The sequence below is a fragment of the Panthera tigris genome, chromosome D1 (assembly GCF_018350195.1).
Source record: "Panthera tigris isolate Pti1 chromosome D1, P.tigris_Pti1_mat1.1, whole genome shotgun sequence".
Lineage (NCBI taxonomy): Eukaryota > Metazoa > Chordata > Mammalia > Carnivora > Felidae > Panthera > Panthera tigris.
In genome coordinates, this window is record NC_056669.1 from 113,720,966 (window position 1) to 113,732,994 (window position 12,029).

General features: G+C 55.3%; 1 protein-coding gene across 1 annotated transcript in view; it reads right to left on the reverse strand.

Annotated features, from left to right (window-relative positions):
• Positions 1 to 10,850: 10,850 nt before the first annotated feature.
• The window catches only part of MUC5B (mucin 5B, oligomeric mucus/gel-forming), a 49,104-nt gene continuing 47,925 nt past the window's right edge, over positions 10,851 to 12,029 (reverse strand). The window contains exon 58 of the mRNA XM_042959645.1: positions 10,851 to 11,704. Within this exon, the coding sequence (XP_042815579.1) occupies positions 11,500 to 11,704 (205 nt within the window). The 3' untranslated portion in view covers positions 10,851 to 11,499. The remainder of the gene's footprint in view (positions 11,705 to 12,029) is intronic.

The following is a 12,029-nucleotide window of genomic DNA, read 5'->3' on the forward strand; positions in this document are numbered from 1 at the left end:
CCTGGGCTCCGCCCCCCCGAGCCCGCGACCCCCTGAGCCGTGCTGCCACGGAGAGCACCGCCTCGTAACCTTCACGCCCCGGTTGTCGTTTGCTGTCGTGGCTGCTCATCGTCAGGGTGGGGGAGGCTGCTGGCCCGTGTGGCCCGTCTGCCACCGCCACTTCTGTGCACCGGCTCCGTGGGTTTCCGAATGCACGATCGTCTCGTCTGCCAGTAGAGGTGGTGTGTCCGTCCGCGCGTCCGGCCGGCTGCTGCAACAGGACACCGCAGACGGGACGCAGACGGTGCACACTGCTTTCTCACCGCTCTGGAGGCTGGACGCCCACGACTTGGTGTCTGGAGAGGGCCGTCCTCTCCCTGTGTCCTCACGTCACAGAAGGGGGGAAGTGGCCCCCTGGGACCTCCTCACCAGGCGCCAGTCCTGTCTTGGGGGCTGCACGTCATGACCTCGTGACCTGCCAAAGGCCGCACGTCCGGACGCCATCACACTGGGGGTCGGGCTTCCACATAGGACCTTGGGGGGCTCGTTCAGTCTGCAGCAGATGGCTTGTCCGCCCTCCCAGTGCCCACGGCCCTCGCACCTCCACGCAAGTGAGAGAGATGTCTGAGAGCAGACCCTGGCCGCTCCTGGCAGGTGCTCGCCCTGGGCCGGGGCAGAGAGGTGGGAGGAGAGGGTGAGGCAGGGCCTGTGGGGAGGGCTCTTCCGCCTGTGTTGCGGGGCCCCAGGTGGTGAGCTGGGGCTTGGACACGGCGCGTGTCACTGCGGGGCCCCCAGGAACATTTCCACGTCGGGTCCAGCTCAGAGTGCTCAGGGTTCCGGAGGGAGAAGGCCCAGCTGGGGGCGTGGCCAGGAGAGGGGCTTTGGGACAGGAGTGGGGACGTGTGTGCAGAGGCAGGACCGAGGATGCGGGAGGTGGGGGCTTGGGGAATCCTGCTGTCACCTCTGGACGTCCTCCTGCCTCTGCCCTCGCCCCTGCTCAGGCTGGGTCACGTCCTTCGTGTGCCCAGAACGCCCGGCAGGCCAGAGCCCCTGCAAGGGTCTCCGGATCCTCTCCTACACCCACTCCCCAACCCTGCTCCAGCCACTGCCGGCAAGCCCCGCCCCAGGGCCTTTGCACAGACACTGGCCTCCCTTAGCCTCTCCTCAACGTCCCCTTGTTGAGCCACCTGGCAACTCCCTGCTCCTTCCCACGCCTCCCAGACCCTCTGGACTGACGCGCGTCATCCTTCACCTTCCCACCGTCCTCACGGCAGATGCTGGCTTGCAGGGGAGGGGAGCCTGGCTGTGGTTTCCCCTGCGCCCAGACAGGCATGGAGGGCTCCAGTCCCGGCCTCCGGTCCACTGCGGCCCTGGAGTAAACGAGGATTCCCTCCGGTCACCCGCTGTGCGTGAGTGCGGGTGGCGCCCGGCGTTTGGGTGCGCGCAGACCCCAGCCCTTCTGGGCGTCTTCCCTGGTGCTGAGAGCTTATTGTTAGCATGATCTCTTTGATTTTTGCTTTTGAAAATAATCCCCAAACACCTGTTGAAAAACGGTTCGTTTCTGAAGAGCAGTCTTTGTGGGAGGAAAGCTGCAGCTGGTTTTAGGGGAGGCTTGGAGCTCTCGGCGGGGGGCGGGGGAGACCTGGGAGCACCACACGGCAGAGCCCCCAAGAGAAGGCACTGGCCCCACGTTTCCGCTGGCGGCCGTGGAGCAGACCCGACCCGGGACGCGAGCACACAGCGTGGCCGGGAGCGCGTGTGTGGTGGCACGAGGCCGTCGGCTCCTGGAAGACGCTCACCCTGGTGGAGCCCAAACCGTCTTGCTACTAAGCTGTAACGTCCGATGCCTGTTAACCGTGGGCATCAGCAGAGTTAAAGCAGAAGACCTCACGTGTGAAGGGAAAGTGAAAACGTACAGACCTTACGAAGAGTCGCTAACTCCGTCGGGGTCACGTGGGTGGGTCGAACACGGCGTGTGGCATTCACGCCTGTGCAGGCAGGGCGGGGTGCGTGCGGCGTGGACTGAGGGGCGTAGGGGAGGAGGGTGAGGCCTGGGCCCTGGGCTGGGTGGGGCTCTGCCCTCAAAGCTGACCCACCTCGAAACTCCACGCCCCATGCTTCCGCGGTTCCCGACCGCAGGCCCCAGACGAGCTGGACGGTCGGGGAGAACGAGGACGTGACCCCCAGGTTACCCAGACTCTGAAGAAAGTCGCTGTGGCACAGGGGTCGCTCAGCTCTTGTGGGCGCCTGCCAGAGCCCCTCACAGGATCGGGCTTGGGGAGAGTCGTCAGAGTGGAACACACACCGGCGGGGTTCTAGAAAAGGCTACAACCTGTCCTGCCCCCGTGCCCCTTGTGAGCCACACGGGACGCCTTCGGGGGTAGAGCCGGGTTCCCTCGACAGTGACACGCAGGCCTCAGCCGGGTTGCAGAAGCCGGCCTGGGATCCAGGCGGGATCACGGTGCCGGGCAAGTGGTGAGGGTGCCAGGAGATGACTGAGGCATCGGGACCCCTCAGGCGGGGAGGGAGGCACAGTAGGCCCTGCATTGGGGCTGGACGGGGGACTTGGATCGAGATGAGGGCAGAGTGTCCAGGGGTTGAGGCAGCACCCAGCAGTCACGGGGCCTCCGTGGGCACAGTCTGGGAGGAGCGGGACCCAGCCCTCATCCCTCAGTGACCCAGATTATGGAGACATTCTTCCCCTTGACCTCGCAGGGAGAAACGGGGCAAGGCGGAGAGCGGCTTGCCCAGGCAGAGAGTGCAACCGATGCGCGGCCCCAGGGTGGCGCTGAGGGGGAGGTGTCTGAGCCGTCACCCCTGTCCGTGGGGACGCAGTGCCGGTGCCGGCCTGGCCTCTCGCGGGAGAGCCCTTCGAGGAGTCAGCTCCGAGCCGGGGATGGCCAGTGTGGCTCGGCCACCCGCAGTGAGCAGACGCAGACCTCCACGGGAGCGTCCCCGCTGGCTCTCGGGCAGGCTCTGCGATGAGGCCACAGCGGCCCCCGAGGGAAGGGGAAAGACTCCCTCAAGACTCCCTCTGAGGCCGATAGCCCTCGCTGAGAGGGACCACCTCCTTCCAGGAACACGGCCAGTGAGGTTTGTTGGGACCATCCCACTGAAAACAGCCCCGAGACGCTAATAGCATACGTTTAAAAGTTCTTTCTGAAGGTTTTGAAAATAGGAAAGTGGAAAGGGGGACCCCAGAGAGATGCTTCCAGCCAGTGAGTATTTCAGGCAGCACCGTGGGGTTGGAGGGTGGGAGCCACAGTAAACGGAGGGGCGTGCTGTGTTCATGGATCGAAATAGTATGTGAAGGTGTTAGTTTCCCTCGAGGTAACTTACCTGAGCCTGATTCCGCCCCCCCCCCCCCCCGCCCACAAGTCCCGCCTCTTGGTGGTGGTGAAACTTGGGAGGTTGATTCTAAGCATGTGGGAGTCCCAACGGCTAAGGAGAGTCAAGGCGTTCTTGTAAAAGAAACAACAGGGTGTGAAGACAGTAAGGACTGCTGTCTGCACTTAGATGACAGACGGAGAGTCCAGTGGGACAGAACAGAGACCGGAGCGCAGGTGACAGCACAGCAAGGCACAGAGGGGCTTCTGGTACCTTGTGCTGGCACAGTTAGCCAGATGCGAAATGAGGGGAATTAGGCCCCTGCTCTGGGCCACGTTCAGTCCATTCTGGGGGGACTCGGAACGTAATTCAACATGTAAAGGCAGGAAGATGCTGGAAAGATGGCAGAGAGGCCCTGTGAAGGGAGAGCCCGCCTCCCCACCTGGACAACATCTGCACAGGCAGAACCCGTCCCATGGAGCCGTTTTGAACCCTGAACCCATTTTGAACCCTGCAACATTCAGGGGAATTCCTAGAAAGCACGTCACAGTCCATTTCAGCCGATGTCAGGACAACAGCAGCTACCCACCTGACCCCCGGCCCCAGGCAGGCAGTCACGCACGTGTTCTGGAAACAGCCTGTATAGGACCTGCGGGAGCCAGGGTGGCCAAGAAGGACCCTGCCCTCCAAATCCTGGGGATCTGTGCTCTGACGGCTGTTTGCTGCTTCTGACCACAGAGGTGCAGACGGCCAGGGAGCCACTGCTGTTGTTCCCCCTCAGCCCCCTCCCCCCGCCGCCATTGTCACAGCCCCCTCCCCCATCAGCTAAAGTGACTTCCCAAGGATTTAAAGGGCTAGTGCCCTTCCCCTCTTCATTCTTCTCTTTTTCCCTTTCTGGGAACCAGACACTGAAGACTGAGACATTCAAAACAACTGCAAATAAGGGGAAAATTAGAACATGACCTGGGATGCCCAGGAAAAGGCTAGGAAAAGACCTGAGCAGACATTACATTTACAGGTTGGTCTGATCCTTGGCACAGGACAGTGTGTAACAATAATTTTAAAAATAACATAAAATAAAAGCAACACAAACTGCCAACCTGGGGAAGGGGGAGAATTTGATTTCCAGGGTTACCACATTCTTCAGTTCAAATGTCCAGTGTTCAATAAAAAACTCATAATGCATACAAAGAAAGCACAAAGTATGGTTTATAAAAAGGAAGAATAAATCAATGAAACTCTCTCTGAAAAGACCCAATAGCAGATGCACTAGATGAAGACTTTAAAACAACTGACAGAAGTTGTGGAGAAAGTCAAGAAAACCATGCGTGAACAAAATGGAAATACAAATACAAATACAAACCTAAAAAGAAACGAAACAAATTCTGGAGGTAAAAAGCACAATAACTGAAATGAAAAATTCACCTGAGGGGGTCCAAGACAAAATTGTGCAGGCAGAAGAAAAAAAATAGTGAACTTGAAGATAGGACAAAGAAAATGGTCAAGTCCAAGGAAGAGAAAGAAAAAAGATCAAAGTGAACAGAGCCTAAGGGATCTGTGGGACACCAGCAAGCGGACCAACACACCCGCTGTGGGAGTCCCAGAAGGCGAAGAGAGAGAGAAAGGGGCAAAGAGAATATTCGGAGAAGTAACGCCTGGGAGCCTCCCAGGCATTTTTTGACATGAATATAAACTTCCAGGAAGCTCAACAAACACCAAGGACGTTGTAATCAAACTTCCAGACCCAAAGGCAAGGAATTTGAAAGCAGGAGGAGATGGGGGCCTGGGTGGCTCAGTGTGTTGAGCGTCCGACTTCAGCTCAGGGCATGATCTCACGGTTCGTGGGTTCGAGCCCCACGTTGGGCCCTGTGCTGACAGCTCAGAACCTGGAGCCTGCTTCGGATCCTGTGTCTCCCTCTCTCTCTGCCACTCCCTGGTTCATGTTCTGTCTCTCTGTCTCAAAAATAAATAAACATTGAAAAAAATTTTTTTTAAAGAAAGACAAATCAGCAATCCAACTTTACAGCATAAGGAACCAGAAAAGGGAGAAGTAAGTAGCCAGAGCTAGCAGAAGGGAAAAAATCATGAAGATGAGAGCCGGGCTTAACAAAACAGAGAAACAGTAGGAAAAAAATCAAGACCAAACCTTGGTTCTTTGTAAAGATCGACAAATTCGGCAAACCTTTAGTTTTGTGGACTAAGAAAAAGAGGGAAGACACAAATACTAAAATATTGAAAGAGGGACATTACTGCCGATTCTACAGAAATAACAATGGTTATAAGAGAGTACTTTGAACAATTACATGCCAAAAAAAATGGGTAACTAAGATGAAATGGGCAAATTTCTAGAAACACAGAACCTACCGAGACCCCATCGCTATGTTTTTAGTTAACTGTATCCTAACTAACTGGAATTTAAGTTAAAACCTTAAAAAAAAAAAAAAAAAGCTACCAAGATTAATCAGGAGGAAATGGGAAATCCTAATAGATTTAGAAGTAGTGAGGAGATTGAACCAGTAATCAAAACTCTCCCAACAAAGAGAAGCCATGGACCTGATGGCTTCACTGGTGAATTCTACCAAACATTTGGAGAACTAACCCCAGTCTTTCTTAAACTTTTCCAAAAAACTGGGGTGCCTGGGTGGCTACGTTAGTTGAGCGTCAGACTTCGGCTCAGGTCATGATCTCACGTTTCATGAGTTCAAGCCCCACGTTGGGGTTTGTGCTGACAGCTCGGAGCCTGGAGCCTGCTTCGGATTCTGTGCCTCCCTCTCTCTCTGTCCCTTCCCTGCTCATGCTCTGTCTCTCTCCATCTCTCAAAAGCGAATGAATGTTAAAAAAGAAAAAAAAGGTTTTTTTTTAAACTTTTTCAAGAAACCTATGAAGAGGAGGAAATACTTCCTAACTTGTTCTGTGACGCTGCATTGCCCTGACACCAAAGCCTGACAAAGACACTGTAGGGAAAGAGAGCCCCAGACCAGTAGCCACATGAGCAATGGTGCAGAAACGCCCAACAAAATACTAGCAAACTGACTCAGAAGTTGTTAGAAAATCATACGCCATGACCACGTGAGGTTTATTCATGGGATGCAAGAATGGTTCCACACACACACCTCAGTGTGATACACCACATCGGCAGAATAAAGCGAGGGAAACACATCATCGTCTCAACTGATGCAGAAGAAACATTTGGCAGAATTCAGTGCCCTTTCATGATAAAGACCTTCGACAAGCCAGAAATACGTGGAAACTACCCAACCTAATAAAAGTCCTAAAACATAAAACTGCCGGGGGCACCTGGTGGCTCAGTCGGTTAAGCGTTAGACTCTTGATCTCGGCTCAGGTCAAGTTTGTGAGATCAAGCCCCGTGTGGGCCTCTGTGCTGACAGTGTGGAGCCTGCTTGGGATTCTCCCTCTCTCCCTCCCTTTTTGACCTCCCTGCCTCACGTTCTGTCTTTGTCTCAAATAAGTAAACTACATATACATATACATATATATATGTATGTATGTATATACGTATGTATATATATGTATATATGTGTATGTACATATATGTATGTGTGTGTATATATATATATATATAAACTGCCAGTTAGTTTACCAGCAAAAATGGATTTATTTGGGACTAGCTGAGACCTGTAATCCTGGAAAAAAAAAAAGCTACAGCACAACCAACCATAGGCAAGTCGCCAGAACAGGGGAAAAGGAGGCTTTTCACGGGGGCTTCTCCTTGGCTGGGCAGTGACAGTCTCTCATTGGCTGGGCTGTGATTGTCTCATTGGTTGAGCTCTGACTCATTGGCTGGGCTGTGATTGTCTCATTGGTTGAGCTCTGACTCTCATTGGCTGGGCTGTGACCATCTCTCATTGGCTGAGCTGTGACCATCTCTCATTGGCTGGGCTGTGACCGTCTCTCATTGGCTGGGCTGTGATTGTCTCATTGGTAGAGCTCTGACTCTCATTGGCTGGGCTGTTGTCAGTGGAGGAGGAAAATATCCTTCCCCCCCCCCACCCCCCATGGGCTCTCTTCCTGCTGGATTTGCAATTTATTCTTGGATATGACACCAAAACCATAGGTAACAAAAGAAAAAAATAACCAAATAGTACTTCATAAAAATTTTAAAATTTTGTGCATCCATGGGGCGCCTGGGTGGCTCAGTCGGTTGAGCTCCGACTTCGGCTCAGGTCACGATCTCGCGGTCCGTGAGTTCGAGCCCCGCGTTGGGCTCTGTGCTGACAGCTCAGAGCCTGGAGCCTGCTTCGGATTCTGTGTCCCCCTGTCTCTCTGCCCCTCCCCCACTCATGTTCTGTCTCCCTCTGTCTCAGAAATAAACATTAAAAAAAAATTTTTTTTTAATTTTGTGCATCCAAAGACACTATCCACAGAGTAAAAAAGTCAGTGCACATAATGGGTGAACATATATGCAAACGATACATCTGACAAAGGATTAAAATCCAGAAAATACAGAGAACTTCTTAAAGTCAACAGCAAAAAAGTCCTAGCAATCCAATTAAAAACAAGGGGGCAAAGGAATAAACATTTCTCCAAAGATGACATACAGGTAGCCAACAAACACATGAAAAGATGCTCCACATCACCAGTTGTCAGGAAAACGCAAATTAAACCCACCGGGAGATACTGGTTCATATCCACCAGGACGGCTAGGAGTTAGTGACGAGCAAGCAAGGTGGTGTAGAAAAATCGGCACCCCCACACCTCGTACGTTACTGGGAACGTAAATTCGTTCAGTCGCGTGGAAAACAGTATGGCCGTCCCTGAGAAAATTAAACTTAGAGCTGCCACACGATCCAGCAATTTGACCTCTGAGTGTAGCCCAAAGGAGGTGAAAGCAGGGTCCTGAGGAGAGACCCATGTCCGAGCCGCATTCTCCACAGTAGCTAAAATGTGGAAGCCACCCACGCGGCCACGGATAAACAAAATCTGATACGTACACACAGCGGAATGGTGCTCAGTCATAGAAGAAGGGAGATGCTGACACCTGCGACAGCGTGGATGAAACTGCAGGACGGATACTGGGTGAATAAGCCAGTCGCGAGAAGGCAAGTACGGTGGGATTCTACCCGTGTGAGTTACCTGGTGTCGTGGAAGCCGTAGAGACAGAGGGTAGACGGCGGTTGCCTGGGGCGGGGGGCAGGGCCAGTGGAGAGCTACTGCCTCCTGGGTGTAGGGTCTCTCGGTTCCTACAAGGTTAAAAGGATCATGGGGATGGATGGTGGGGATGAGGGACAGGTGAGTGTATTTAATACCACCCAACCGTGTACTCAAAAATGGTTAAGACGGTAAATTTCATGTTATGTATATTTCATCCCAGCTTAAAAAATTTTTTAGGTGGGAGGCAAAATTGTCACGCTTCTAGAAAATAATCCAGGAGACCATATTTCTGATCCCAAGGCGGGGAAAGTTGCGTGAAATAGGGCCAAGAAGCACCAGCCTGAAAAAAGATACTGGCGACTTTGACGCACTAAAATTGTGAGCTCGTGCATCCCGTGTGTGGGTTTCTGAGAGGCGACGGTGTGGTGTGGTTTCTCTGCCTGTTGGTTAGGTCCCGCACGGGGCCTGGTGAGATGCCAGCCTTCTGAGTCCCGGCTTGTTGAAAATGCCGTGTTTTCATTATCGCTTTTAGATGAGAGTTTACTCGCGTGTGGAGTCCAGCGTTCAAAGGCAGTTTCCGTCGTGCTGGTCCCGGTGCTGGTCCCGGTCTCCCTGGGGGGCGAGCACACGGTCTTGTCCTTCCAGCAGCTCTGAGCTTTTCTCTTTGCCTCGGGACCCTCAGACCTCACCACCTGGCCTCTTCTTTCCCGTTCCCGGCACCCCCTGAGTGCCTTCAGTTCGGAAAGGTCATCGTCATCACATGTCTGTCCAAGTACTGCCCTGTGGCCATGGCCCCCTCTCACCACGGTGCGTCCCCCAAAACCTTTTGCCCAGGACGTCTGTCGGTTTCACTTTCTTGTTTTCAGCTCTTCTATTTTAAAATGTCTTTCTATCTCTGTCGTGGTTTTTCTGTCTGTGGGGGAAGACATGCCCACTTTTCCATCTGGAAACCAGAAATCCCTTTTCAAAAATATTTAAAGTTTAAGCAACAGTGTTTTGTCTTTATGCGCTGTGTTGGTTTTTATAGCTACCTCCTCCAGGGCCACGGTGGAGCTCTGTGGCTGACGGTGTGGACTCTGGAGTCAGATCTCCTGGACTGAGCCTGGCTTTCACCCTTACTGAAGCGAGTGTTTCCATTGCTGCGTGCCTCAGTTTCCCCACCTGTAAAGCGGGAGAAATAATGGCTCACGCTGCATCGGGTGCCACACCGCAGGAACTGCACTTCATGTACACGAGCTCTTGTCCACGGCAAGAGATGCTCATGTTCCCGGTCCCTTAGGAACATGTTTAAATTAGGTAAGAAGTACGTCTGTTTAAGGAAGAGAGTGTACCGTGGGAATGACAGGCGTTTAAGGAATGCTGTTGTTTTGCACGTGGGTTAACAAAGACTCAGGAAATCAGACCAGAAGTTCAGGGTAAGCTTTCAGAAGTTGGTCCCAGGAGTGGGCAGCAGGCCTCATTTGCTGCACGAGCCGTCTCCGGCCGGCCAGGGCCCAGGGTGACCTGCCCTGGATGGACCTCTTGAGGTGGTAGGAAAGGCCAGCAGTGGCCTTAAGAGAGCCCAGGCCCTTCTCCCTGGGCCCCAAGCCCCACCTTCCCCTGGCGTGGGGGGCAGGGGTGGGGGCATGGGAGCCACACTGAGTGCAGAGGCAGGTCATGTGACTCAGGGAGGGGGAGAGACCCTCCCACTCAGCCCCCACCAGCAGCTCCCTTTGCCTCCCCAGGTGGCAATACCCCCTGAAACCAGCTCTGCCCACTTGGGGGTCTTTCTCGTCCTTCTGGCCCAGGTAAGTGGGGCGCCTTCTGTGTCTGGTTAGCACGTCTCCTGTCTGCGCACCCCACCTGCTCCCCCGTCCTTCCCACACCCACCATGTGCACATAGAGCTCTCTGGGTAGAGCGGCAGAAAAGAAGGCAGAGATCCCCGCCCCCTGCCCCCGCCTCCCTGGTGAGATGAGAAAAGAAGGGCCCTCGTAGAGCAAGTCGAGGTGGGACAGGTGCCTTGAAGAAAACACACCGAGTGAGACCCGGGCCGGGGCCAGGCCCTGCAGCAACCAGCAGCTGCCTTAGGGGTCTGGGCAGCATGGAGCACCCCTCTTCTGTGTGCACCCAGCCCACGAGGCAGCTACTGCCTGCGCTGACACGGCCCTGGGCTGCGTCCATGCTGCCAGCGGGTTTTCCAGTCTTCCGACACCAGTGAAACAGTCTCCTTATAAATCCCGTGTGTTTGAAATGATGACTCACGCCAATGCCCCACAGCCCAAGACTGACCCCGAGGGGCCTCCTTGCCCCTCACCCACCTGTCCCTCCCAGCGGGTCCGGCATGAGCCCTGGGGGTGCTATACAGCCTGAGGGGCCCTGCCTGGCCCACGGACACACGGAGGGGGGCACTCAGTTGGCGGAAAAGACTCCAGGGCCAAGACATGTACACAATGCTCAGCGTTTATTTGCAAGATCGGGGCGGAGTGAGCAGAGGGAGCTCCGACGCCCCCCACCCCTGCCCGGGGCCCTCCTGTCGGCCATGGTAACCACACGCCTGGGTCCAGACATGGGCCTGCCTGACACCGCTCCCTGGAGGCTGCCGGCCTGGCCTTGCCTGGACGGGCCTCAGCCTGAATTCTGCTGCAGGAGGTAGCCAGCAGGAATCTGTTCCCCGGGGCTTTGAGGAGCAGCGGGGGGCAGGAGGGGGGCACGCTGGCCCACAGTGCGGAGAGCAGCATGGCAGCTGATGCGCACTTTGCTATGGGGCACACCTCTGACACCAAGAAGGGGGCGAGTCCGGACGGAGCAGGCGCTTGTGTCTCAAATGAGGGGTCGGCCCTGATGGCCAAGCAGGTGGCCAAGACGTGCTGAAGGGGCTCCGAGGGCGAGGCCCCCTCCTGGAGCCCCCCTCGGGCAGGCCGTCATGGCACCATCACCTCCAGGGCGCAGGTGTTGCGAGGGCACGGGTGGAGGGTGTGTTCGGAGTCCTGCAGCAGGCTGGCCCGGCTATCCGCGGTTGGGTAGTGAGTGTTCTGGCTCCGGAGGGGGAGGGAGGGAGCTTGTGGGATGGGGTCAGAATGGCAACAGCCAGTGGTGGACCCCTAGATCGAGAAGATGGGGGTGCTGTCCTCGGGAGCCTCGGGAGCAGGGACGCAGGACGGAGCACAGCTGCACTCGTCCACGTGGGTGTAGGTGTGCTGGACCGCTGTCCCATCGGGACACTGCATGGTCACCACCTCCTCGTGAAGCCTCGTCTCCTGGCAGCAGGTGCACTGACGCTGCATGGCCTGGGCCTCCATGGAGAACCTGCAGATTTGAGTGCCCACCCTCAGGACCCGCCTCGTCCAGCCCCAGCCACCCAGCTCTTGCTTTCTCTGGGGCCTGGAGACGATGGCTTCTGCCCGCTCACGGGCAGCCCTGAGCTTGTCCTCGGAGCACTGGGGGCTTCTCTGACCTGACCTGGGACAGTGCTCAGGGTCACCGAGCTCTGACCTTCTCTGGTCAGGCCCCCTCCCTTCTTGGAACCAGCTCATCAAACTAGCTGATGGGGACAAGACCCTCCTCCCTCCAGGAACCACCCCCCCCCCCCCCCCCCCGGGTCTTGAGCCAACGTTACATCCTTCCTTCTGCT